We start from the raw sequence: 27,934 nt of genomic DNA, 5'->3' as shown, positions 1-27,934 counted from the left end.
TAAGATATTTTTTTGCACTATCATTAATAATTAAAATTAATTATAAAATTTTTAAAATTATTCACAGATAAATATATAACTTCACGTAACTGTTTTTAATACGGTGGTTGACGCGATGTCCACCATTTTGAATTATCTTTTGTCTTAAGTGATATTACATTTTATCTTTGTTCAATTTGACTTATTGACTTCTCTACAGATTGTGCTTGTAAATATATAATTTAAGCATAAACTTATAAAGAAAACAATAACTTGACTTATCTCAATTCTCTAGTTAATTTTCATATAATTTGATATTAACTGGTTCTTAGATATAGTATAAATAAGATTTTTATTATTACATTGTAGTGTAGTGATGAACATTTATTAATTTGATTCATTAATTCGTAAAAAATTCATACAAATATCGTAGAAATTGGTTCAAGATCGTAATAAAGGCAAAAAAAATTGGTAACCATGCATTTATTTTTATAAAAAATAAAATAAGTAATAGAAAATTTAATGTTAAAAATTTAATGCTTGATATAAATTCTGTTCAATTTTTCTTTTTTGGTAAATTTTGTTTGAACAATTATTTGCAAAAGATCTTAATATCAATTTTGCAAAATTTTGGATGTGTATAGAAGAAAAGAACGTGAGTAACATGTTCTTTGTTTAAGGCATAAAACAATTGCAATTTAAAAGTTATAAAAAAATATTGTATAAGTTATTACATTATTCGAATATAAATACTTAAAAATGAAATTATAAATATTTGTATTCGTAATTGTGATAATTACGATAATTATAGTAAACTGATTAAATTAGATTAGATTGTTTAGATATTCTAGATGGATGGATTTTTCTCCCTTCATTCACTTATGTAAATAAAAAATTACAAACTTTGATTAAAATAATATATATATATATGTATTTATTTATTTATTGCATATAATTTAATTATATTTCCGAAAAATTATAATCTAATCTAACCTAACCGTACTTCGCATATGCAATGCATATACAATTTTTAAACACTTATATTCGAATAATAAATATAATATAAAAAATATAAGTATAGTTTTTTTTTAAATAACTTTTAAACTATGATTTTCCTATGCTTCGGATAAAGTATATCTATTATTTATAATACTTATTTCTATAATATATATAAAATATAAAATTTAACAAAATTTTTATAATTATCTATATTTGTTACTTAATTATTTTTTCACATATATTATTATTCAATAAATCGATAACAAAATTTATAATATACTTATATATTATATTATATATAATATATTATATAGTTCTTTATTTAGTCCTTTAAGTATTTGCAGTTCTATCTACAACTCGAAAAAAAAATGCTTATTTACTACAAGATATTGAGAATTGGAATTAATGCAGTAAATATAATTTAAATATAATATAAATATAATAAATATAAATAAAATCGTTATTCATTTCAAATATAATATGCATCAATAGCAATATTGATATCAGTGAAACTAGTTTTTCAGGAATTATGGTAATTATTTTTTTAATGTTCATCAGTATTTCATTTACGTGAAATGAAATTTAACTCTTTTACTATCACATGTTGTATATGCATTTACTCACAAAAGTATTCGGACATATGTTTAATTTTAATGATTTATATATCTTTGTTAATTATAGAAGAAATGAATTCAAACATTTTTTTCGATAAAATATTTATTATACTTTATAAATATAAGTAACTTAATTAATTAATTTGATAATAAAATAACATTAAAAATTAAATATTGAAATTATAATTATTTTTTGCATCACAAAAATATTTAGATTCTTTAAAAATTTATAATAAAATAACAAATTTTTTATAAAAATTAAGAATGATTTTGATATCTTTTTGATTCTATAATATATTTTAAGAAATCTAAAAATTAAGTATTAAAAATTATTTTTTATTAATAATATACTGTATATTTTATTCCTATTTTAGATAAATCCATTTATTCTTTTTCTTTAGTGTATTTTGTTATTTTTTATCGATAGTTTGAGAATATTTATATAAAATTCGTCAATTACGATAACCCAAAATTACAATGCGTTTCAAATTCTTGTAAATTAAAAATGCATTTTTTTTATTTATTTTTTAATTCTCAAACAATAAATCAATTAATTTTTTTATTTTATATATTCTATTATAAAATCAAATGTAATAATTTTTATGACATTATATATAAAATTTCAAAACATGAAAAATCTGTTGATTTGTTATTTGGGCATTACAGGAGAAATAAAAAAAAAATGTATTTTACAAAAATTTATTTTTACAAAAATATTCACAATTCACATTTAAGTTATTGAATTAAATTAACAAATATTATATATTATGCAATTACATGAACATTTACATGCACAAAATTGGACCATGAATGAATAAAAAATAATAATACATAGTTAAAATAAATACATAAAAACATAAATACATAAAATATAATACATTAAAATAACAAATTCATTTAAAATAAAAATAAAATATAAAATATATTGTTAATAAAAAATAATTTTTAATTTAATAGTTTTGATATAATATCTTAACTATTTTTGTTTATTCAAATGTTATGATTAATTAAGAAAATATCAAAACAAATATTTAATTTTTAAAAAATTTGTTATTATTTTATTATAAATTTTTAGACTCCGAATATTTTTTGATATGAAAAATAATTATGATTTCAATATTTAATTTTTAATATTATTTTATTATCAAATTAGTTAACTAAATTGTTTATATTTGTAAAATATAATAAATATTTTATTGAAAAAGAACAAGTTTAAATTCATTTTTTCTATAAGTAACAAAAATGTATAGATCATTAAAAAAAAAAGAAAAAACATTTTTGTGAATAACTGTAAATGATATGTATTATACTTCAATTTTTTTTAAGGATAAATGCATAATATTTTATTTATTTTCATTAAAATATTTTTATACATTATTTTTATACATTTTATTAATCAGATAAAAATAAATTATTACTAGTTTGCAATATATTATTTTTAGTTATTTTGAGTTGTGAATAACGTTGTGAACGACACTGTTTTTTTTAAACAATAATAGCAGAAAAATAAACTGATTCTTTCTTAACTATTATAGATTAACTATTATAGTATTATAGATAATATTGTTTATATATATTCACGTTTCGCATTTTTATATATGTATAATTATATATTATATATTTATAGTTTATATATTAAAATTATTATATATGTATATTGATATCAACTTTTTTTTTTCTATTAAATAGAAATAAATAGAAATAAAAATAATGTGATTTTATGCATCAAAATATTTTTAAGATTGCTATAAGAATTGCTATAAGATAAATGGAACTTTTTCATTTTTTTTTTTTATAATCATTTTTTCATCATCATTTTTTAATAATTTTGTATTAAGTTTTAATAATTTGTAATAAATTTGTAATAATTGATGTATATGTGTATTTGATTATTATTCAAATAAATTTATTTGGAATATTTTATTAATATAGATAAAAAATTATGAAACATAAAAATTATTTAAATAAATACATATTAATATATATCTTGAGTGATAAATAAATATAGTTGAAATAAATACATTCTATATATTTAAAATCATTCACAATATTGGATTGTAATAGTTTTCATTTCATTGTAATGGTTTCATTCCATACACAATATTATTTTATTAAATATAAAAATTGATTTATTTTTTTAAGAATCTTCTTGAAGAATCTTTATTTCTTTAACAAAAAATTTTTATAAACATAGCAAATTATTATTTATATTCGATCTATTTAATATTGTATTGTTTCCTACTGATTATTTACTTTAATATATAATATTAAAATAATATAAAATAAATAAAATATTATAAAATAAACTTATGTATAAACATATATATAAATATATAAGATAAGTTCTTCAAAATTTTATATGTATAAAAATAGCAAATATATAGATTTTCTAAGATTTTTTCAATATTAGTTTATTATTATTGATAATATTCAATTATAAAAAGAAAAATTTAATAATAATTATGAGTGTTTCCATCCATATTATTATTATTAAAATTATTTTTTCTTATTTTTATCAATTTTCTTTTTTTCCAGTTTTTTTTATTTCTGTTTTTTTTAAAGTTCAAATAAAAACGATAAAAATAATAATAGAAATAATAATAAAAAAATTATAGAAAGAAAAACAAAAAAATTAGAGAGAAAAAAAAAGAAAAACATTTAACAATTTTTTAAGATGTTCCCATGCATTTTACCAAGTATAAAAAAATATTAAAAAAATATAAAAAAAGTATAGATGTCAAGTGGAATGCACTTGCATGTACATTTTGTTTCTTTTTTTCTATTTAAAAAAAATAATAATAAAAACTTATAAAGTATATACAAATTAATATAATTCATTTATCAATAACGTTTTAATAAAATTAATGCAAAAATGATTAGTATCAATGTGAAAAAATATTATTTTAAAACTTAAAAAAACTATTTAGGTCACAGAAAGCTTTTGAGCGCAAGTCCGTCGTGAAGGAAACATCATTTTTCGATCGACTTTATTCACTTTGTAAAATACATTCTAGTTACTTAAGAAGACAAGTTAACGAATGTAATCCTTAAAATTTATATGTGTATAAATATTATCGAAGATTTTTTTCATTACGGTATATTTTTATTACAAATACTTAATTGTTCTTGTGCATAAACATATATTCGTCGATTTCTCTTTAAACAAATATTCATTTATTCTTATTATTTCAAGATTTAAATGTATAAATACTAATCGAATAAATAAAAAGTAATAAGATAATTTTATTTATTTAAATTAATAATTATATTATTTATTTCTTTTATGGCAGATTATATTTTCAATTCTTTAAAATTATTTTCATTTCAAAAATAATAAAAAAAAAATCACAAATATAATTGATTAAAAACTTAAAATTGATAATAATACTAATAATATGATATTCATAACTATATATATAATCATACATATTTTAAATTAGTTATACCATAAATATTTTTAATCAACATAAGAATTGAAAAAATGAATATTATACTATTTGTTGTAAAGCATTAAAATAAATAACAAAAATAGATAACGATAGATATCGTTTTATAAAAATGAATGTAACATTCATTCTTTTGACGCTATTGTGATTCCAACTTAAAAATTATTGTAAAATCATTGTAAATGTTTTACTCCTTATTATTTTTTTATTTGTTTTATTTGTTATTTGTTTGTTTATTTTATTTGTTCTATAAGCATGTAATTTTTATTATAAAAATATTATTTTTAATTTATAGTAGATGCATCGCAATGTCTTTTTTTACTTGGAAAGGAAGTAACCGTTCCGAAAATATTGAACATGCTGGACACAACTTACAAGATGGTCTTTTTCAAATCGCATCTCAAACTTGTCATATTTTAGTACAAGTAAGTTTAATAGAATTAAAGTTGAAAGTTTCTTTTGTTTCTATTTTTTTATTTTGAAAATTTATGTGCATATGCTTATATATATATTTGGGATATTTTTTCTTTTGTTATATATTCTATTTATTAACTAATTTTTTAATTATTTTAATTAATTAACTTGTGCATAATTTTATTAATTGATGAAATTTGATTTAAAAGGTAAACAACACGCATAATATTTCATACGGTGGAAACAATAATATAAGGAATATTGCATATTCCAAATGTTTAAACAGTGATGAAGATTCAACACGACTGGCAGCTTCTTCCACAACTAAAGGAACTACTACAGTCAAATCTTATTCAAAATATATGAAAGATCAAGACAAAGATCAGGATATTGTCGTTTTATTACCACATCGTAAAAACAGAACACCTCTTATTAAACATAAATTATCTGTATGTACAATTACGTAAAGTTTCTTTTTTCCTTTTATTTCAAACGCTTTTATTCTGTATGCAAGATAAAATTTTATCACAGACAGTTTCGGAAAATGCTAGATTGGAATTGAATTCATCAAAATACAGCGGCAATGAAAATAATGGTAATTCTGCTGGTAGTAGTACGAACGGTAATAATATCATACCTGATGATGACTTCGAATTATGGGATCATTCTGGTTTTATGTTGAGAAACGATGTAGAGGATCCAATAATGAATGGAAAGTTAGTATTTTTATTATAAATTTCAATTTCAATAAAATATAAATAATAATTGATAAAAAAAAGAAATGATTTATTACTTATGTCAATATTATATGTTATCGAAACAGATGGGGAGGTGCTCAAGGATGGTGTAAGCCAAGTTGCATTCCAATCACAGTTATATTAATTTTAATTGTGCTAGTTGTTTTATTACCATTATTAGATCATGCAGCAGATAAATATGCATTAAATGATACGGATTTAGATTTCGATTTTAGTTGTATGGAAGGCTGTAATTTATCTTTTGTGGAAACTTTACCAGTAGGCATGAATTACATAAATAGCACTGTTTTTCTTGATAATACTTATAATTCGTGGATCAAACTTATTTCATTAGCACGACAAAAAATAGAAATAGCATCGTTTTATTGGACTATGAAAAGAGAAGATGTATATTCAGACGATACTGCAAAACAAGTAAGAAACTGAATAAAGAATAAATAAATAGAGTTTAAATTTAAAGGTTGTATTTTCTTTTCATGTATGATTGTTCCAGGGTGAAGAAATTTTTCGTTTGCTTCTTCAAGCGGGAAGAGATCGAAATATTTTGTTGAAAATAACGCAAAATATGCCATCACAAATTAGTCCGAACATTAATACAGAGATTTTGATGAAAAAAGCACATGCTAAGGTAACATTGGGTTGCTTAAAAAAAAAGATACAGATACAAAGTAGATATACACGCTATTATATTGATGTTTAATAATAAGATACATCTTGACACTAACAATTTATCTAAATGTTGTTATATAAATATTGATAAAATTTCGATAGGTTAAAAGTTTAAACTTCGCGGGATTATTCGGAGGAGGAGTACTTCACTCAAAATTATGGCTTATTGACAGAACACATCTATATGTAGGTTCCGCGAATATGGACTGGCGTTCACTTTCGCAAGTAAAAGAGCTTGGTTTAACCGTTTTAAATTGCAGTTGCCTGGCAAACGATTATGCTAAGATTTTCGATGTAAGTCAGTTACATCGAAATTATTTCTTTTTTTAATATTTTTGTATATCAATATTTTAAAATTAAAACAACAAATTTTTATAATATGTTATAGATTTATTGGGCAATAGGTGAAAATGGTAAAATACCATCTGTTTGGCCAGACACTTTCAATACAAAAATTAACTTAAAGAATCCAATAAACTTTACTTATATGAACAATAAGTATAAAGTATTTGTCGCTGTAAGTGTGATATTTCTATGAAAATAATACTCAATATGAAATCTAATTTTATAAAAGAAAAAAATAATATTTGTATTATATACCATATATTTTAGAGTTCACCTCCATCATTTTCGCCCAAAGATAGAACCAATGATGTGGATGCTATTCTTTATTGTATCGAAAGAGCAGAGAAATTTATTTATATTTCTGTAATGGATTATTTTCCATTAACTGTATATACACCTAAAATAAAGTACGTATTTATCAATATAATTACTTATATATGCTTGTTAATTTATTTTTTATTTATATTTATTTATATTAATAAATATGAGTACATAGAATTGAATGTATGCATATATAATATTTTATATGTAGTATACTCACAGAATTAAAAGAATTAAATTTTCATTGAAAAATTGCTGATATTTAAATTATTATAATAATTAACAGTAATTAATCTAAAATCATTTTAAAAGATGAAAATTTCTACTTCTATTTTCTATTTTTGAATTTAATTTTTTCAAAAGTCTCTTTTTATTACAGAATATGAAAATTGAGATTTATTTTTTTCTGAAATTTTATAAATTAAAATGACTACAATTTAAAAAATTTTTATTGAGATATATTTTAAATAAATTTTTTTTATTTTTTTATCGCGTTTTAAATAAAAAGAGAAGTTTATATGATCGAATTATCTCGTGTATTGTACACGTATTTAATGTAAGTATTTAGTATATGTGTGTAGTTCATACTTATGTATTTTATAATAATAATGTATTTTATATTTATATGTATTCATAAATAAATATATAACTATATGAATATGTGTATGTATAGTACTATATTTTACTATAAATATAATTATAGTATAAATATATATTTTACTATATCACATATATTTAAATTATTATAATTTTATATGAAAAATAATCGTACAACAATCATACAAATCTATTTAAAATTATTTTAAACTAAAACTAAATTTTAAATGAGAGCAAAATCAGAAATGATTATATAAATATTATTCTTTTTTTATAAATATTATTTTTACATATCATTCATGTACATTGAAATATTATTATATTAATTAATTGAAGAATTTAAAATTAAAAATAATATTCGTTTCTATATACAAAACACACATACATCTATAGATCGTGTAATTTTTTTGTAATATATATTTATATATAAAAATATTCAAATCCTTATATGCGAATTTAATTTTAATAATCTTTTTTAAATTATAAATTATAAATTAATTTAAATTTTTCTTTTGATAGAATATTTATTCTGTATAAATATATGTATTTGTATATGCATTTATATATTTGTATATTTGATTTAATATGATAAAATAATATTAAAAATTAAATAGAATCTAATATATTAATAATATGTATAAATAACTTAGTTAAATAATTAAATTAATTAAGTTATATATAAAATATATATATATTATATATATATATATAATATATAATATATATAATAATATATAATATATATATATATATTACAAATCTATCAAAAGAAACAAGTTTGAATTCATCACTAACAAAGATATAAATTATTAAACTTAATTATGTGTTCAAATACTTGTTTAAGTACTTATATTTAATCGGCAATCTTTCCATTTAAAAAGCGATAAAACAATCAAAAAAATCGTAAATAGAGTTTTCAGAATTCATTATAAAAGAAGCTTTTTTTATACAAAATATTTACAAAAAAACAAATCGCAAAAAAAATTTTTGAACTTTGTAAAATTTATAAAAAAACTTTAAGATTTCGCATTACATTTGTAACAAAAAATGAATTTAATTTTTAAAAAAATTTAATTCATATAGATTTAAAATGGTTGTTGTACGATTTTTTTTTAATGAAGTTATAATAATTTAAATATCAGCAATTTTTTCACGAAAATTTTGTACATAAGTATTTCTATATTATTTTTCTATATTATTATATATTATAAATTTGATTCTTTATCTATATCTTTATCCATATAATACAGATATTGGCCGATAATAGACGATGCATTGAGAACTGCAGCCATAGAACGTAAAATACATATACGATTGTTAATATCATCATGGAAACATTCAAGTAAATTAGAATTTCCTTTTTTGAAATCTCTCGTGGAATTAACAGATAGTTATACAGGTGTGAAAATCGAAGTGGTCAGTTTTTGCATATGTTTACATTTCGTATATTTCTATAATATATATATATATATATATTCTATAATAATTATATTCATACGTTCTACATGATATTGCATTTATATTTATTTTATTATATTTTATTATTATATTATTTTTATATTATTTTAATCTTTTTCAGAAAAGATTTGTAGTTCCTACTAATCCTAATTTTGATAAAATACCATTTTCAAGAGTAAATCATAATAAGTATATGGTGACTGATGCAACTGCATATATAGGTACAAGCAACTGGTCTGGCGATTATTTCATAAACACTGCAGGTAATTATTTTTTTTTCTTTTTTCTTTTCTCTTATTCTATTTTATTATACTTAATCGAAATTAAAATATATGAAATTTTTCGTTTGATGATGCATTAGGTATTGGTACAGTATTTGAGACAATCGGCGATCAAACTTTGGATAATCTTAGACAACAATTGGAAAATATTTTTCATCGTGATTGGAATTCCGAATATTCTTACTCTCTAAACAGAAGTTTGCCATTCGTAGAACGACAGATAAATACTATTGAAGATAACTATTATCTATCATCAGCACGTTACATATTAGCGTGATAGCGTCAATGATTTCATTAACAATTATATGTGCCTAACGAAAAAAAATGAAAATCATTTTTTGATGCTTAATATTTATAATTAGAGGTGAATCTGTTAAATTTTTAACTTTCCATTTTTGATAAATATTAAACTTTCTTTTTTTCTTCTCTTTTTTATTTTTTTTTTTATTTTTACGCACATTTTTACGATTATCTATATTCAGCAAATATCAATTTCATGCTGACGTTTTGTTTGTTCCGTGTACATTACATACGCGCAAATACAGACACATTCTTCTTCCATTCTTTTTACCATCTCTTTTGGTGTTATTTCTTTGAAAATATATACGTGTGCAATCGCATATATACATCTACATATGAACATGCTCCATCTCTTTCTTTTTTTCCTTTCTATGTATATGTCCATCATACATAAATGTATAAATTATGAGAAACGCACATACCTAAAATCTTAAGCTTATAAGAATAATCTTACATAACGGACGTTTGTGTGCCTTGCTTTAAGTGACCTTGCAAATGTCTTCTATGAAAAATCGTTTTAATGCCAGTGCCCCATGTTCCGTCCATATATGTATAATTCTTAAAAAGATATTAAATATTGTAGTAATTAATATTTATAATTTTTCGTTTTTATACATTATTAATTAAGAAAAATTGCATGAATCTGTGACATTTATTATGTGTTAATAATATTATATGTTTTGCAAATATGAAATATAAAATGTATCATAAATATGCAAATTATATTGACGTATCTGATTAAAAAAGTAGCTTCTAGTATGCTCATATAACGTTTAAAAAATATCCATCTTCGTGTGCAAATACACATAATTCCACAAGAATAGCCTGATAAACGTGACAAAAAGCAGTATTTTTTTCACAGCTACATTCGAATTTGCATGGCGAATTATATGCTTGCAGAACATGTTAGTTTGCATCACGTTAATCATGTTAATTTGTTTATCTATTACGAAATATAATTCTTTTCAAACGTACAATATCATGATTCGCATTGGATCTTGATTCGTTGTTGGATCTTTCTTTCCATTAACTATTTTCAAACGAACTTTTTTCATTTATTATACAAATTATTTCCATTTTTCCTAAACATACATATATTTTATTCGAGTTTTTATTTTATGCATTCTTATAGAAAAATATATTATTATATATTATACATAATGTTTATGCATAATATACAATATAAAAATATATATAGTAATTGGTCTGTGTAATTATTAATGATTAATTATTAATATTACGAAGCAATATTTCTAGTAGGAGGTTATTATTCTTTCTTCAGCTGAATAAGCAGGTTGTCACAGAGTACGTCACATACCAGAAAAAACGTACGCGTAAGCGAATAATGGCGCGATTCATTTTTAATCGTCTCTTTTTATTTTAAACGTTAGATAAAAAAATATATTATAATAAATTTTATATATATAATGAAAGATATGTGTTCAATATATTCAAAAAAAGATTTATGATATTATAATAAATTTATTTAACAAGATATTTGTTATTTATTTAAGACATGTTTTATATATATATATATATATATATATATATATATATATATATATATATATAAATTTTGCGATATTTGCAGAAATTATTGTTCATTAATAAATGTTTCATATTTAAGATATCTAATTTATGAATTTAATAATTATTATTAAATTATTTTGAAACACATAAAGATATACGAACTCTCATATTCAAATGCTGAAATGAATATTTCGAAATCTTCTTTATATATATTTAAGTCTTTTGTCTCCCTAGTACTTTTTCTTCCTTTTTTCCCCTATTTATTTTTTATTTCTTAATTTCAAATTTTCAATAATAAGTATAATGTTTCTATTAATATTTTCTTATTAACAAATTATATTTCTGATATTTTTTAATAAATTTGATGAATTTTATGAGTTAAAATGCAACAAATAAAATAATTAATTAATCTTCCCTATTATTTAAATTGCAGTTTTTAAAAATTTTTTAATGTTATATAAAAATGTTTTTTAAAAATTTTGAAATATTATTTATTAATACTATTTTTATTATTCGATTTGTTTTTAAGACAACAAATAAAATAATAAGAAGTCTTTTTAATAACAATAGGAATTTGAATTAAAATGAAAAAAATAGAATTTATTTCCTTCGATAAATAAATAAATATTAATGCAAAAAATTTTTATTTTAAAATACAAATTTCTATAATAATTATTAATATCAATTTGAAAATTTGTTTATATATTAACATTATTTTAAGAAGGTTGTCAATATTTCATATATATGTTAACGAGGTATATACTAGTAAAATTATACTTTCTTAATCAATATTTATTATAAAATATCTTTTAAAAAAAGATATGTTTACAAAATATTACATAAAGTAAAAGAATTTTCTATAAGTAATAAAAATTATTATATATAATTAAAATATAATTAAAATAAATAAGTTCTATATATATATTAGAAAAAATAAAATTTTTAAAAACTCAAAATTTGATATTTTTATATAAAGTAATAGCAATTAATTTTTGTATAAAAAAAGTATACTTTAATGTAAAATGAAAATTGTATAAAAAATTGCATATAAAAATATAAAAATTAAAATAAATAGTTTGAACAAATAAAAAAAATTAATTTTTATGATAAATGAAAAAAATATTGACTTACGATTTAGTAATGAAACATTAATATATTATATAATAATTTTGAAATCATTTTGTTTAGGTATATATATAAGCTTTTCTTCTTTTTTTTTTTGTAATAAGATTTCTTAGGAGAAATTTTTTTTATTTTCAAAATATTCTTTTTATAACAAAACGATCAAAAGTAAAATTTCACTTATGCATATATGACATCAAGGGATTAAAAAAATCTGAATTGAAATGCAAAAGTAGCTCAAATAAAATGAAAAGAACAAAAAATATCAAAGAGAAATGAAAGGTAAAATAGCATAAGAGAAAAGAGGTAGTTGACTGGGGCCGGGTGTGATTGAACGATTAAGGAAGGGGAAGGAGAGTTAAAGGGTAAAGAGAAGGGGCAATTGATGAAACAGAGTAGAAGGAGAAGAAAAGAAAAGCAAGACTGACGATGCCAAGAGTGACAATTCTGAGGTATATCGCTTGCAAAATACTCGAGGTGGCATAAGAGAAAAATCGGTAGGTTCACGTGAGGAGAAAGTTTTCAAGGTATATCTAGTGTTTGTTCTTCTCTTCATTCGATCGTTTAATTTCGTTCGTTTTTTACTTTTTTTTTTTTTTTAATTTCTTGGTGCTGTCTTCTTAATATTTTGAAAGTGTGGACATTGATTTCGCGAAATATTACGGATAAGGTCAGTGAAATTGTGCGATAATTTATCATATAAATTTACTAATTTTTAATTTCTAACTTCATTATAATATAAAATATTTAGAATTGAATAGTATATTCAAATCAGTAGTTATAAAATTCGTTTTAGTAATACATACACATTTAATTAATGATCTATAATCGATACAAATCGATATCTAATGATAGAAATGTTTCATATAAAGTATATATGTAAAACAAAATAAGAAATTGAATGAAGAATAAAATCAAAACAATTCAGTATTTAACTCAATTCTTTTTTTTTTTTAATGATTCTAAAATACAATATAAATAATATAATCTTCATTTCGTATATATAAAAAAAAGGAATAGAAAAACATAGTTATCATGAAGCAAAAGGGTGAAACTCTATGTAAGATGTATATATATCAATGTAAGAAGTTATTTTCCTAAATCGGTATCAACTTTAATTTATATCGGAGTTGTATTTCAATCATGACTTTCTTCGTCAGACATTCACCGTGAGTTTACTGCCAGTTAAAATTCGTGTCGAGCTCAGCAGGAAGGAATCGTTTAAATGTATTTGTACATTATTTATTGAAATATATATATATTGTTGAGATAATACTCATCGAAATACTCATCGAAAACTTATGAACAAGTTTGATAAGTAGGATACTTATTGGGACGATTCAACATAACGGTTGATTATGAGATGATCATATAGGAATTCGATAAAATTGTGACGCGGACTAATTTAACTTTTCATATAGCAATAAAATTTTGAGCTTTGGAATTCTTCATATCAAACAGAATATTTAATAATCTTCTAAAGTTTACTTACATAATATTCATTAGTACATTATATAATATATACATATTAATATAATTTATATAATGTATATATATGTATGTATTTATGAATATCATTACCGAGTAGTATTTCTTTGAATATAATCTTTTCCATAATTACGAAACATCTCCATTGAGTTCAAGACATATTATAAAAATATATATTATTTCATAATTAGTTAATTATAATCAAAATTATTAGTATATAATTATTAGTTAATTATAATCAAAATTTAAAATTCTAATTTTATGAGAAAATTTAGAATCAAATATAATAGTATTTCCTTCCAAATAACATTTTCGTTTTTATATTATTTTATTTCCATCTTTATGAAAAAGAGGGCATAGTAATTAAATGTCAAAAATTGGTCAACAAATATAAAGATATATGCAAAAAACTTCTAAATGTTAAAAACGGAGTTTCCAGAATGAATTTTGTGATCTATTGTGTACTATTTGAATAGATAATAATTCAACAGAATTTTAGTAAAATCATAAGTATTTTTTTAATATTTCTGAAATTAATTATTTTAATATTTACTGAGAAAATAAAAAGAAATATATTAACGATCTAAATAGATAAAGAAAATGTTTCTAATATAACTAATTTTATATAATAGTGTTTTTAAATATTATCTTAAAAATTTAAATTATAAAATAATAAAAAATATATAATGTATAATATATTACATTACATTAGAATCATAAGTAGAATCAAATTTGGAATGATCTTTATAGTGAAATGATAAGAGCAAACTGTTGATTGGTTAACTATGACTTTCAATTTGGATTTGGAATATAGTAAAAGACGCTGCGACCAAGTTCATGATCAACTTTCACTCCCTGACGATATGTGCGGTTTCTCTCGCACTAGCAACCGCGAGAGTTCGAACTGCGGTGTGGAACGAATAGTAGATTTCAGATTAGCATCTTATAGTCGACGTGTAATATCCCATGTATTAATTTTCTTCTCTTTTCTGATTTGTTTTCTTTAGTTGTTTGATTATTTACTTTGAAACGTCACGCTACGAACGCGATGGTGGAAGTTTTGGTAGAACCGTGTAGTCAAGAAGCAATAGTATCAGATAAGAGTTGCAAAATAAACGATAGCCCAATGGAACGTTTGACTGAAAGTGATCGTTGTGATTCGATTTTGGAAAAATCTTCACTCAGTCCTATTCAAAACTTCTATAATGGACAAAGCATTTTCGTTACTGGTGGTACCGGATTTATGGGCAAAATTCTGATAGAAAAACTTCTTCGAGAATGTCCTGGAATTTCATTTATCTATATGTTAATACGTCCGAAGAAAGGCAAAGATATGCATCAACGTATCGAAGAACTTTTTGATGATCCGGTAAGGATTTCTATTATTTTTTTTTCTATTTCTTTTTTTTTTTTTATTTTTCTGTATTTTCTATTTTCTATCACCTCCATCTTTTCACATTTTTATACAATTTGTTTAAATTCTTTTATCTTTTTATTAAATTCTTTGACTAAATATTTTTCCAAACACTATTTTTCTTTCCGACACTACATATTGATTATGACATTCACTTTCTTTCGACAGATTGATTACGATCTCTTCTTTTTCTTCTTTATTTATTTATCAATTATATATATACTACATTATTTTTTTAATATTTTTTTTAACTTTGCAATTTTTTTCATAATTAATTCTTTCATAGATATGATCTATGCATACATACATACATATGTATATATATATATATATATATATATATATTTTTAATGATCATATATATAATATATCTATGTGTAAACTTATAAATAAACTAATAAACTAATAAACTAATAATTCATAATTTAAAATTAAAAAGATCGATCATATATATAAAAACTATTATTAATGATCAATTTTTTGCTTAGCTATTCAATAAATTAAAAGAAAAGCATCCAAAATTTCGGTATCAAATAGTTGCGATAGCCGGAGATTGTGTTCAACCTGGTCTCGGCTTGTCTCCCGCAGATAGACAAATGATAACGCGAGAAGTTTCTATCGTTTTTCACGTTGCGGCTACGGTTAGATTTGACGAAAAAATGAAACTCGCTGTACCTATTAATGTTCGTAGTCCCAAAGAAATGATAGATCTTTGCAAGGAAATATCATATTTGAAGGTAAGTCACCAAATATACATATTTGTACAAATAAATATCTATGTATAATCTATGTATAATCTATTAGAATTATAATTATATTGTAAAACAGATTTAATAATAACAAATTTTCAGTCATTTGTTCATGTGTCGACTGCATATGCCAATTGCCCGCACGATCTTATCGAAGAAAAAATATATGAAGCACCAATGGATGCACACAAATTAGTAACAATTATTGATTATATGGACGATAAATTAGTTGAAGATATTACTCCGAAGTAAGAATTTTTTTCAAACAATTATAATAATTAGATTCGAAATAATCAAAATTATATTCAATTTGTTCATTTTTTTTTCATTGTACTTATTTATGTTATAATAATTCAACTGCTACAGATTATTAGGTGCATGGCCGAATACGTACACTTTCACAAAAGCAATAGCAGAAAGTGTTATTGTGAAAGAAGCCGGCGAATTGCCTATTGGAATATTTCGACCTGCCATTGGTTAGTAATTTACAAAATATAATGTCACAATATCATCCGTAATTTTAAATGATCATTTTCTAATCATTCCAATCGTCTTTTTAATTTGTTTCAAACATATGAAATTTCTTATTTGTATAAACATTAATTGTTTATAATTTAAAATTAATGAATTTTTGTATATCAATTCTTGCATTTGTTTTGATTTTTAGAATTAAACTTTTTAGAGATGACTTATAAGATGATACTTCTAAAAATGTCTTATAAATATAATATTTTGTATAATAATGAGTATACTTTTTGATTCATACTGTGCTTATTTTAAATAGAAATAAAATATAAGATTAATGAGAAAAAAAATTAATATGAAAATATATCTATTAATAAAATATAGCAACATATTCTATTATGCAAAGTATAAAGAAAGAGAAAGAAAAAGGATGTCAGTCAAATGTAAATAAAATATAATTAATTGAGTATTGAATTTTCAGTCATATCAACATATCGAGAACCAGTACAAGGATGGATTGATAATCTATACGGACCAACAGGTGTTGCAGCTGGAGCTGGTACCGGCATTTTACGATCTATTCATTGCGATGGATCTATACAGGCCAACGTCGTTCCTGGAGATTTAGCAGTAAATGCTTTAATAGTTTCCGCTTGGGATGTAGCGGATCGTCGAAAGTGAGATGCGAAATTTAAATTTTTCTATGATATTTGATTTCAATCTTCATAACATTTTTTCTTTATTTTTTCTCTTCTGTATGTGATTTATTTATTTAAATCTTTATTTACATTTACAGATCTACAATTAGTAAAAAAGAAAAAAACGATATACCAGTTTATAATTATGTTTCAAAAGATAATCCTATAACATATGATGAATTGAAAGTTTTATCTGAAAAATATGGACTTGAATTTCCCACCAGCAGAGCTATGTGGTATTATAGTTTTCGAAATAACAAATACAAGATTATTCATTTGATTTATGTTTACTTATTACATTTATTGCCAGCACTTTTAATCGACACAGTCATGATCTGTTTAGGAAAACAACCTAGGTAATAAATTTTTATTTTTTTCTTTTATTTCATCTTTTTTTATTCTTTTATCTTCTTTTTTAATTTTACTTTTTGAAAGGATGTTAAAAGTTTATAAAAAGATACATAAATTTATGAGTGTAATCAATTATTTTACTGTCAAAGAATGGAAATTTGCAAATGATAATGTTAAAGTGTTAATAAATAAATTATCAGAGGAAGATCGTGAAAATTTTGCTTGTGATATTACTCAAGTTGATTGGGATCATTATTTTCGTACATATGTGCGAGGACTTCGTATTTATCTCATAAAAGATTCTTTAGACACTCTTCCACAAGCGCGTATAAAATGGCAAAGGTAAGTCTAATTAATAACCAGTTTAATTTTTTTTTTTTAATTCTGATAATTCATAATAGTCCATGAATGTTTGCTTTACAGATTATACTGGAGTCATCAGGTGTTAAAATTAATTCTTGCATATGGCTTATTGCGAATATGTTGGTTAATTATATCTTTTTTCTTTTGAAGTGATATATGTTAATTTGCGTATTAAATGTGTTTTATACGTATATAACGAGTGCACTCAATTACGTACATGATAATATATTTGTACGTTTGTGCATATGTATTATTACATAAGTTATAATACCTATGCTTTTTTCATTCATCAAGTATAAATTAAAATCAAGTTTGTTTGAACTCACATTTATAAAAAGTAAGACTATCTTTTTGAATAATTTTAATAACTTAAATAATTTTGAAAAAATAAAAAATAAAGAAAGGAAGGAGAAAAAAATATAGAAAAAAATAATCAATTTCAATATTAATTTGTTATTTAAAGAATTTTATTATTTTATTTACATTTTTTGTATTTCTTATTTAATTTTTAAGAATCCTAATTAGCTTAAGATTTTAAAATAAGTAATAATTTTTTTATTAATTTAAAATCTTCAACCTAAAAAAATGTACGAGTATTAGAAAAATTTATATAAAGACAACTAAATAAATATAATTTGTTTCCTTTCATTTTTTCTTTTTTTTTCTTTTGTAAATATTTTTATAGAACGATTTTTGTTTAATCAAAAAACGTTCAATTTTATTCATATTTTATGTTTTCAAAACATATTTTTACACATTCATTTTTAATAAAAAATATATAATTTCTTTTTTCTAGAAATCAAATTAATTCGATTTATTTATTTTTTTATTGTTGTTTATTAAACACAATTAATAATATTCTTGCATTAAATTCTTGAAATTTATATTTGCATGTAGATAAAAATACGTTAATATACATGCGGGAATATATCTTTCAAAAATTGATTGCAAACATAAAAGTTATATAAAAATATTAATTAGACTTATTTATTTTAAATTAAATTAAAATAAATTATTTTAAATATTTATAATTGAATATAAGTAATTTAAAATAAAATAAAATAAAAAAAAATTAAAATAAAATAAATAAATAAATGAATATAAAAACAATCATAATAAAAAGACTAATAAATTAAATCTATTATATTTAATTTTTGATGTCCTAATTCATAATTTATTCTTATCAATAATAATAAATCTAATACTAATTCACATACAGAAAATACAAGAAAAATTAAAAATAATCAAATATTAATTTCATTATCAATAACATAAAATAAAATAGTAATAACTAAAAATTCAATTAAAATTAAAAATCTTAAAAAATTAACATTATAATACAACAAAAAAATAAAAAATAATAAAATTATAATAAATATTAATTTAATCAATTTTAATAACTTAAATTATAAAAGCTAAATAGTTAGCTAAATAATTAAAGAAAGTGTATTGAACATAATAAAAATTTTATTATTGATAAAAAATTATATTGAATTATATCATGAATAATGAATAAATAAATAAATATAATATTCAATATACTTTCTTCGAGATATGTTATTTGAATTTATTCATGTGGCGTGTATATAACTGTGATGAAAGTTTTTTGTAAAAAAAAATATTGCTTAAAATTACCTTAGGAATCTCCAATTTATTATTAGAGAATTCCAACATTTTTGGAATCCTCTATATCAATTTCAATTTTTTTGTAACATTATTTTATTTATTCATTCTATAACCTTTTAAATATTTAATATAGCATAATGAAAGTTTTTATAAAAAAAAATATTGCACAAAAATTATCTCGGAAATCTTCACTTTATGGATATTTCAATATTTTTCAGATTCTGTATATCAATTTCGGTTTTTCTTGTATCATTACTTTATTTATTCTTTTTAATATTAATCTTTTAAATATTAATATTAAATATTAAATATTAATAATATAATAAAATCAAAATATTAATTATAATATTATGTTTTATTGAATAGAATCATATCACTCAAAAGAAATATAATTTTATATCTATATATTTATATTTATATATAATCACATCTATAAACATAAAGCTTCAATTCGCTCTTCTCTAAACTTATGAAAATATAACATTTATCTATTATATTGATTATCCTTCGATCAATCCTTCAATTTAAATTTGCATTAAATAAAGCGAAACAACATGATGGATATCAAGTTGTCCCTTCTTACCCCTTACAAACTGTAATTGCTTATATTTAATAAATAATAAGTTTCAACAATATTTTTATATATTAATTTTTATATTTGTTTTATTATTATGTCTTTATAATTGATTTTCCAAAGATTTTCTAATGTATTTTTTATAAATATATTAGATGTAAAATTTATTAAAATCATTTGTTTTTTCTTTTTAAGTTCAAATATCTTTTAAGCCTCAAAATAAATTCTCTATAATAATAACATATATAACTATAATAATATAATAACTATAATAATTATAATCAAAATAAAATCAAAATTAAAAATCAAAATTAACATTTATTATATTTTTCGTTACATTTTTTTTATTGAAAAGAAATAATAAGAATTAAATATAATAAAAATGTCTTAATAATAAAAATCTCAAAATTGCGGATTCTTATTATTAGTCTTATTAATATAAATTTCGCATCATATAAATATTGTAAACTTTTATGAATTTCTATACTTAAAAATTTATTATTCATTATAATTTTAAACAGAATCTTAAAATAAATGGACGGAAAAATGTATTTATTTAAAATATTAATATATTCGTGAAATATTTCTGGAAATCAAATGAAGTTAATCAAATAAATTAAGTAAATAAAACAAAAATAAACAAAAATGTGTATTGAGACTTATTTAATAAGTTATAAATAATTTAGAACAAAATTGTAATATTACGAGATAATGGAGAAAACAAAACTATCTATTTTATTTCATATATTTGTACATTTTTTTTATTTTAATTGCTTATAAATTAATAAGTTAATAAATTAATATTGATTGGCATTTTTATATAGCAACTTTTGTATTTTTTTCAATTTCTAGAATCGATTTTTCAAAAGTCTCACGAATATATTAATACTGTATATATACTGTTACAAAAATATATAATCTTTATACATATATCAATTTTTCTTATCTTATGACTCATTGTGATATTTTGTGTGTGTGTGTGTATGTGTGTGTGTGCGCGCACACACACACATATACACTTAACTTTTTTGTATTTATATTAACAACACGATAAATTTGAAAAGAATGAGAGTGAAAACGATAAACGTGAAAATAATAATGAAATTTGATGAAAACTTAAAAATTATTTAATTATTTTTGTTAGTTCGCAGGCAGTACCGATACTGCGCTATGTGGAGTTGTTGGACGAGAACCTGCGATAGAATGTGTAGTAGATGCATTTAATGATTGCATAGTACCGATCTAAAATAAAAATCATCAATTATACATAATAAAAAATAAAAAATAAAGATAACTTTAGATATCAAAGAAAGAAAACAATGATAAAATCTAAATAAAAAATTTCAATATTAAATAAAAAAAAACTTACTCTCAAATGAGCCAAATCTTCTAGTCTTGTGAGGTCACATAATTCCACATATAAAGAATAAACAATTAACCATCCGTAAATAGAAAAACAAATGAATATTATCCATAAAATACACATTGTAACATTATAAGCAAATATCATATCATTTACTACACTATAAAATATAAAAGCAAACAATCTGAAAACAGTGAAAGCTGCAAAACTGTAAAGCCATGGTACCATTTTCTTTTCATATTCTTTTCGTAAAGCAGCTATTAACATTAAGGATGTTGCAAATACTGCAATTCCGCTAAGCGTAGAGAACAAAGCAAACACAACTAGAGTATTACGTACTGTAACAAAATACTAAATTAAAATATTATAAATAGTAATTCATTATTTATTCTACAATAATAAATAAAAATATTTGCATATTTTTTAAAATGGAATTTTAAAAATTGAACTAAACGATTTAAACTTTTTTGAAATGTTAGAATTAGTTAAGAATGTGTAAAAGAATTAGATAAGTAAAAAAATTTTTTTAAAAATTACTATTAATTGAAATTGTAAAGAAAAAAAATCACAATTTTTTTATCTGAATCTATATCTATTATATATTATCCATATAATGAATATATATTTCTATATAATGAAAATTTAAAATATGTCTTTTATAGTCATGATATATAAATATTCATAGTGTATATGTAAAGTACTTAGACAAATTACAAATATTTATGTTTTTTAAAATATGCTGAAATAATATTAACTTTATTTATTATTGAATATGATTATATAATTATATTTAAATTTATTTCAATAGCAATTCTCAACTTCTATGAATTCTCAATAATTCTTTTTCACATTCATTTATACAGATTTTTTATCATTTACAAAACTATTATTTTCTATTCTATTTAATACAATCTTGAATTTTTTTTATTTTGGATACCTTTCATTAATTTAAAGCATTAATTAATGTATTATATTGATTCGCTATTTCAAAATGTACTTAATTTTATATGTATGATATGATAAAATTATAATTAAATAAATTCAAGAGTAATATTGTTATTTTATATAAATAACAATAATTTTATATAAATGTTATTTCCTGGATAATTATTCGATATTTTATATTGTATAACAATGTTGTGTAAATTGTATATATTATAGAATTATATCAATATATGCATTTAAAAAAATGACAAAACAAATTTTTTAGATCTCATTTCTGTAACTTCTATAAAAATATGCTTTTTTATGTATAAATATCTGGAGTCTAATTATACAAAGTATTCCAAAAATATGGAAATATTTGTTGAAACTGAAGATTCTTGATAATTTCAAAGATTTTGCTTTGTGGAAACTTTTATTACAGTTTTTTTAACAAATTAAGAAAAAAATTACAGAGAGCAAACTATCTAATCTAACCAAACTGTGATGATAATATTATTTATATCCTATCGACTGAGTATAAATAAGTTTAAGAATATATGTAGAAAAAATTTTTTTATTGAATATAAAAAATTTTGTTTTATCAATAAAAAATTATATGGAATTATTTCATAAATAATGAATAAATTATACTTTCTTACATTACATTACAATTATAGATCAAAAGTTCTAAAAAATTGTAATTTTCATTATACTTTTAATTATAATAGCTCATTAGTAACATTAGTCAATTTAATGAAATTTAGTATATATAATAAAAAAATTAAAAATTATGATATTTACTTTTCTTACACTTTATTTAATAATCTTCTAAAACATTTAAAAAACAATTAAGTTTTTTTTTAATTTTTTTTAACTCAAATTTGAAGAAATTATTATATAGTTTTATTGTACAAATATTTTTATTTATCATTGTATTAATTTTATTAAACTTGAAAACATATATTTTTTTACCATGTCGATTACCCACGTAAACAAATTCATAGGATATTATATAATAACCATAATGTGTTGAACCTGGCGTAGCTTGAGAGAGACAATAAAGATCAAATATTGATGTACAAATAGTAAAAAGAGCTAATGACTGAAATAAAATAAAATATCAAATGTAGAACTTGGATCATTTTTAAATTGTATACTTACCAATGAAAATAATGCTGTAAACATAGCACCTCTTTGAATATCTAGTAAATAAGCATTTGTTAAAATTGGCTTTTGATACCAACATGTTTTAATACTTCGCATTGATCGCGAAGATTTTAAATTTGCGCTGCTACGTGTAGTAACGTGGGAATATAACGATGGCGTACCCATGCTAGGAGATTTCTTTCCGTAATTCATTTGAAAATTAATATGTTTTCTTTATCTATAATTTTATATAATTTTTTTTATAATTTTTTTTCATATATTTTGTTCCATTTATTGAGATCTATTTATTCAGAATAAAATTTTGAAAATTTTGAAAATATTCCGTATTATACTATAACAGAAAAGGTTAACATTAAGAATAATATATCATATTATTTCCATGTTACGATGATATAAAAAAAGATATTCTAATGATAATTTATAATCATAATAAAAATTCAAATCAATTAATTCACAAATATGCACATAAAGTCACACTTACCTTTTTAACAATAATCATCTATTATAATCATCAGCCGACGCCCCATGTTTTAAATCTATTTAACGAAATATGTCGATAAACGTCGAAAATATCCGAACTAAATCATATGTAATTGGAAGAAAGTCATCTAAAAAAAATGTGAATTTTTATCAATTTTAACATATTTAAATTTATTTAAAAAATTGGTATATATTGGCTATAAAAGTATCATATCACATTATGTAATCACATTATATTATATATCATATTATATTATATATATATATATATATATATATAAGCAATAGTATATATGTCAGTAAGAAAAAGTGGAAATATTATTTCATTTCTGTATGATTTTTCGTAGCCACAAAATAAGAACATAATTAATGAACATAACTAATTTTAAACCATATAATTTTAAACCATATATATTTATAGATGCGATTTTAATTATATTGGAGTAAAAATAAAAAAATAAAAATATTTTACGAATTATAATTTATAAATATTTATACATATTATTAATTATAATAATTAATTACAATTTAATTATTATTAAATCTATAAATACATATTTTATTTTATTCTATTATTTTAATTTTTAACTGAAATTGATAATATTTAATCTGTAATTTTGTTATAATTTATTTAAAAAAATAATATTTATTCATAATTGATTATAATAATTGAATGTAATAATTTTTGTCATACAAGAAATAAAAATATAAGTTGAGAATATTATGAAATATAAATATTTCATAATTATGGTTTTGATGAATAAAACTTTACATTCTTTTCAATTTGATAAGACTAATTTTGGACTTAAATTGCATTAAATATCTCACTTACATAGTCATTTGTAGCATATATCTAATGCAATGTAAAATGCATTTTGAATTTTTTATTCAATACAAATTATTGTACAAATATTTTTTCATTAAATCTTACTTTAAATCACGGACTGCATTTATAGTTTAAAAATTAGATATACATATATCATGTAGTAATAATACTTATATTTGTATAATACTTATATATATATATATATATATATATATATATATATATATATATATATATATATACATGTTAGTAATATATATATCGCATAACTAAATAACTTAAACAAATATAAAAATTACATTGAATAAGTACATAGTTATATAATAGTTAAGTAATAATTATTAAGTAATATATATATAGTATTAAGTAATAGTTTTTAAATAGAATTAAATAAAACTAAAATTAAAATATAAAATAAATATTTAGATCGATTTGTACTAAACAAAAATAATTTTATTTTTTTAGAAACTAAATTTTTTTTTTCATTTCAATATGTATATACTATATAATATACTATATAAAAAAGTAATGGAATATATGATAAGAAATATATAAGAAGAAATATTCAGATTATTTATTTAAAAGAATTCATTTAAATATAAAATTAAGCTGATAGCGCACATCTAAAACCAAGATTTCCAGCTGTTGTATCAGGAGTATTTTGACTCCGTGCAGCACATCTATATCGAAAACAATAACTCTTGTGACAAAGATAGGAGCCACCCTTTTTCACTTTATTTATACCTTGACTTGGTCCAGTCTGAAAATATGTTTCATATAATATAGAATGTTGTCAACTTTATAAGAAAAGAGAAAAAAAAAAGATAGAAAAAAAAGAAAAAAAAGAAAATACAAATAATTCTTATATTATTACAGGATTAACAAATCCGCCTCGTGTTTTGATTTCAATTGTCCACCAATCAAATGTCCATTCCCAAACATTTCCTATCATATTATATAATCCATATTTATTTGGTGGGAATTCTCTAACGGGTGATGTACCTTCATATCCATCTTCTTTGGTATTATTATTTGGGAAATTACCTTGCCATGTATTTGCTCTGGAAATTATTTTTATCTATTATTATATTTTGATTTTAATTATTAAATTTTAATATATATAATATATATATATAATATATATATTTTAATATATATAGTTTTATTTACCTGTATTGACCATTTGGAATTAATTTATTTCCCCATGGATATAATCTATCCGACAATCCTCCTCGACATGCAACTTCCCATTCTGCTTCAGTAGGTAATCGTTTTCCTAACCAATTGCAATAGGCAATAGCATCGTTCCATGATATATGAACAACAGGATGATCCATTCTATCTGGATTATTCAATTTTAATTGTTGCTATTTCCAATTAGGTAATAAGCAATCAAAAAATGAATCATACTCTTAACATTTGATTCAGGACCCTCTGGATGTAGCCAATTTGCATTTTTTACTTGTAACCACCAAGGAGCTTGAGCAACAACAAACGTTACATTTTCTTGATCTTTTTGTTTTAACAGACCTCCAAATACGAATGAATCTCCGAATCTTTCTGCTTCTGTTTTATAATTAGTGGCATCAACGAATTTTGCAAAATCGCGATTACTCACTTCCGTCTTATCTATGTAAAAACTATTTAAATATATTTGCTGTTTTGGTCCTTCGCCGTCAGCAATAAAAATTGGATCGTTTGTACCAATCGTGAAAATACCCGTCTTTATCTTAATCATGTTTTTTAAATGATTTATAGAATTCACAATCTTTTCATGATAAACATGAAGAATATCATTCGCCAAACAAGAATCTTGTATTTCTTTCTTATAATAATTCTTTATATTTGTTTGTCTGTCAAAAGTGTGACTACTACAATGATAAGATTCATCATTTGAATCATCCGTTTCGGAACTTTCAACTATAGAACATAATGTTATTATATTTGCGAATATAAGCGATACAATCAATTTTTTTTTTATAATTCTTATTGAATTTTTCATTTTAAAAATAGAAAATTATCAAATAAATAAATTTAATATAATAATTATTATTTAATAAATTTATTATTGATTTAAATTAATTAAAATATTGGTTAAGTGATTGTAGAATTATAAATATATTTTAAATTATAAATATTTAAAATTAAATATTTAATTAATAATAAAATTCATTATATGCCGAAAGATTTAAGTAATTGTAAATATATATACACAAACACATATATGATGAAAAAATTAAAATAGAATTATTAAAATTTTTATATCATAGAGAAAAGAACGTCACAGAACGTCATAGAATCATATATATCAATGAGCATACCATGCAAGAATGAATGGATAATAAAATATCTTAATATCTTAATAATTTATAAAATAACTTAATATCTTCATCATTTACGTATTCACAAATTATATATATATTAATAAGAAAATATTTCGTTGCAATATCAATTTTTATGTTCTTACCAAATTCTTATCTAAAATCTTTTTTAGTTAAAGTTATTGTATTATTATAATTATATATAAAAAAAGTTATTAGAAATTATGATTTTGAACTCATTCTTTTTAATTTTTAATTCAATTATAATTAATTTATAATTATTTTAATTAAA

General features: G+C 20.7%; 4 protein-coding genes and 1 long non-coding RNA gene across 11 annotated transcripts; 2 read left to right on the top strand and 3 right to left on the bottom strand.

Annotated features, from left to right (window-relative positions):
* The first annotated feature begins 71 nt into the window (after positions 1–71).
* On the top strand, positions 72–10,309 carry LOC107994052 (5'-3' exonuclease PLD3). 5 transcript variants are annotated; one of them, XM_062074260.1, is made up of 12 exons: positions 72–208; positions 5,334–5,463; positions 5,662–5,901; positions 5,984–6,168; positions 6,276–6,624; positions 6,704–6,838; positions 6,982–7,173; positions 7,268–7,396; positions 7,492–7,631; positions 9,393–9,558; positions 9,722–9,863; positions 9,962–10,309. In XM_062074260.1, the coding sequence occupies exons 2-12, from the start codon at positions 5,347–5,349 to the stop codon at positions 10,156–10,158; spliced, it is 1,992 nt and encodes a 663-aa protein (XP_061930244.1). In that variant the 5' UTR covers positions 72–208; positions 5,334–5,346; the 3' UTR covers positions 10,159–10,309. The 5 variants fall into 5 exon arrangements, with proteins under 5 accessions (XP_061930244.1, XP_061930240.1, XP_061930254.1 ...); XM_062074256.1 differs by having other exon boundaries at positions 130–450; XM_062074270.1 differs by having other exon boundaries at positions 152–1,510.
* On the bottom strand, positions 10,293–11,732 carry LOC114577005 (uncharacterized). Its single transcript, XR_003696666.2, has 2 exons — positions 11,157–11,732; positions 10,293–10,739 (listed from the first exon to the last, which is right to left on the bottom strand). It is a non-coding gene; the product is annotated as an uncharacterized LOC114577005 (long non-coding RNA).
* A 1,442-nt stretch (positions 11,733–13,174) lies between these two features.
* Positions 13,175–18,764, top strand: LOC107994054 (fatty acyl-CoA reductase wat). 3 transcript variants are annotated; one of them, XM_028664909.2, is made up of 10 exons: positions 13,277–13,360; positions 13,469–13,503; positions 15,329–15,690; positions 16,224–16,472; positions 16,587–16,732; positions 16,851–16,960; positions 17,431–17,626; positions 17,746–18,003; positions 18,083–18,340; positions 18,422–18,764. In XM_028664909.2, the coding sequence occupies exons 3-10, from the start codon at positions 15,370–15,372 to the stop codon at positions 18,507–18,509; spliced, it is 1,626 nt and encodes a 541-aa protein (XP_028520710.1). In that variant the 5' UTR covers positions 13,277–13,360; positions 13,469–13,503; positions 15,329–15,369; the 3' UTR covers positions 18,510–18,764. The 3 variants fall into 3 exon arrangements, with proteins under 3 accessions (XP_016906298.1, XP_016906299.1, XP_028520710.1); XM_017050809.3 differs by lacking the exon at positions 13,469–13,503 and having other exon boundaries at positions 13,175–13,330; XM_017050810.3 differs by lacking the exon at positions 13,469–13,503 and having other exon boundaries at positions 13,207–13,360.
* A 2,095-nt stretch (positions 18,765–20,859) lies between these two features.
* Positions 20,860–24,742, bottom strand: LOC107994031 (uncharacterized). Its single transcript, XM_017050757.3, has 5 exons — positions 24,497–24,742; positions 24,010–24,346; positions 23,821–23,950; positions 21,931–22,262; positions 20,860–21,803 (listed from the first exon to the last, which is right to left on the bottom strand). Exons 2-5 carry the CDS (start codon positions 24,205–24,207, stop codon positions 21,702–21,704), a joined length of 762 nt encoding a protein of 253 aa, XP_016906246.1. The 5' UTR covers positions 24,208–24,346; positions 24,497–24,742; the 3' UTR covers positions 20,860–21,701.
* A 1,131-nt stretch (positions 24,743–25,873) lies between these two features.
* LOC107994058 (formylglycine-generating enzyme) lies at positions 25,874–27,648 on the bottom strand. Its single transcript, XM_017050817.3, has 4 exons — positions 26,732–27,648; positions 26,492–26,663; positions 26,196–26,382; positions 25,874–26,081 (listed from the first exon to the last, which is right to left on the bottom strand). Exons 1-4 carry the CDS (start codon positions 27,321–27,323, stop codon positions 25,926–25,928), a joined length of 1,107 nt encoding a protein of 368 aa, XP_016906306.1. The 5' UTR covers positions 27,324–27,648; the 3' UTR covers positions 25,874–25,925.
* Positions 27,649–27,934: the final 286 nt, after the last annotated feature.

This window comes from Apis cerana, linkage group LG1 (assembly GCF_029169275.1).
Source record: "Apis cerana isolate GH-2021 linkage group LG1, AcerK_1.0, whole genome shotgun sequence".
Taxonomy (NCBI): Eukaryota; Metazoa; Arthropoda; class Insecta; order Hymenoptera; family Apidae; genus Apis; species Apis cerana.
Note: the sequence above shows the minus strand (reverse complement) of the source record. Positions and strands in the feature narration are given on the sequence as shown.

Coding starts and splice junctions, on each gene's coding strand:
- LOC107994054 (XM_017050809.3), top strand. CDS start 15,370: ATGGTGGAAGTTTTGGTAGAACCGTGTAGTCAAGAAGCAATAGTATCA. Junction 16,733..16,850: donor GTTGAAGATATTACTCCGAA/GTAAGAATTTTT, acceptor CAACTGCTACAG/ATTATTAGGTGCATGGCCGA. Junction 18,341..18,421: donor GCGCGTATAAAATGGCAAAG/GTAAGTCTAATT, acceptor TTTGCTTTACAG/ATTATACTGGAGTCATCAGG.
- LOC107994031 (XM_017050757.3), bottom strand. CDS start 24,207: ATGAATTACGGAAAGAAATCTCCTAGCATGGGTACGCCATCGTTATAT. Junction 23,951..24,009: donor TTACAGCATTATTTTCATTG/GTAAGTATACAA, acceptor ATTTTATTTCAG/TCATTAGCTCTTTTTACTAT. Junction 21,804..21,930: donor AAGATTTGGCTCATTTGAGA/GTAAGTTTTTTT, acceptor TTTTTATTTTAG/ATCGGTACTATGCAATCATT.
- LOC107994058 (XM_017050817.3), bottom strand. CDS start 27,323: ATGAAAAATTCAATAAGAATTATAAAAAAAAAATTGATTGTATCGCTT. Junction 26,664..26,731: donor TCCTGAATCAAATGTTAAGA/GTATGATTCATT, acceptor TGAATAATCCAG/ATAGAATGGATCATCCTGTT. Junction 26,383..26,491: donor ATTCCAAATGGTCAATACAG/GTAAATAAAACT, acceptor AATAATTTCCAG/AGCAAATACATGGCAAGGTA.
- LOC107994052 (XM_062074260.1), top strand. CDS start 5,347: ATGTCTTTTTTTACTTGGAAAGGAAGTAACCGTTCCGAAAATATTGAA. Junction 6,169..6,275: donor GATCCAATAATGAATGGAAA/GTTAGTATTTTT, acceptor TTATCGAAACAG/ATGGGGAGGTGCTCAAGGAT. Junction 7,632..9,392: donor GTATATACACCTAAAATAAA/GTACGTATTTAT, acceptor CATATAATACAG/ATATTGGCCGATAATAGACG.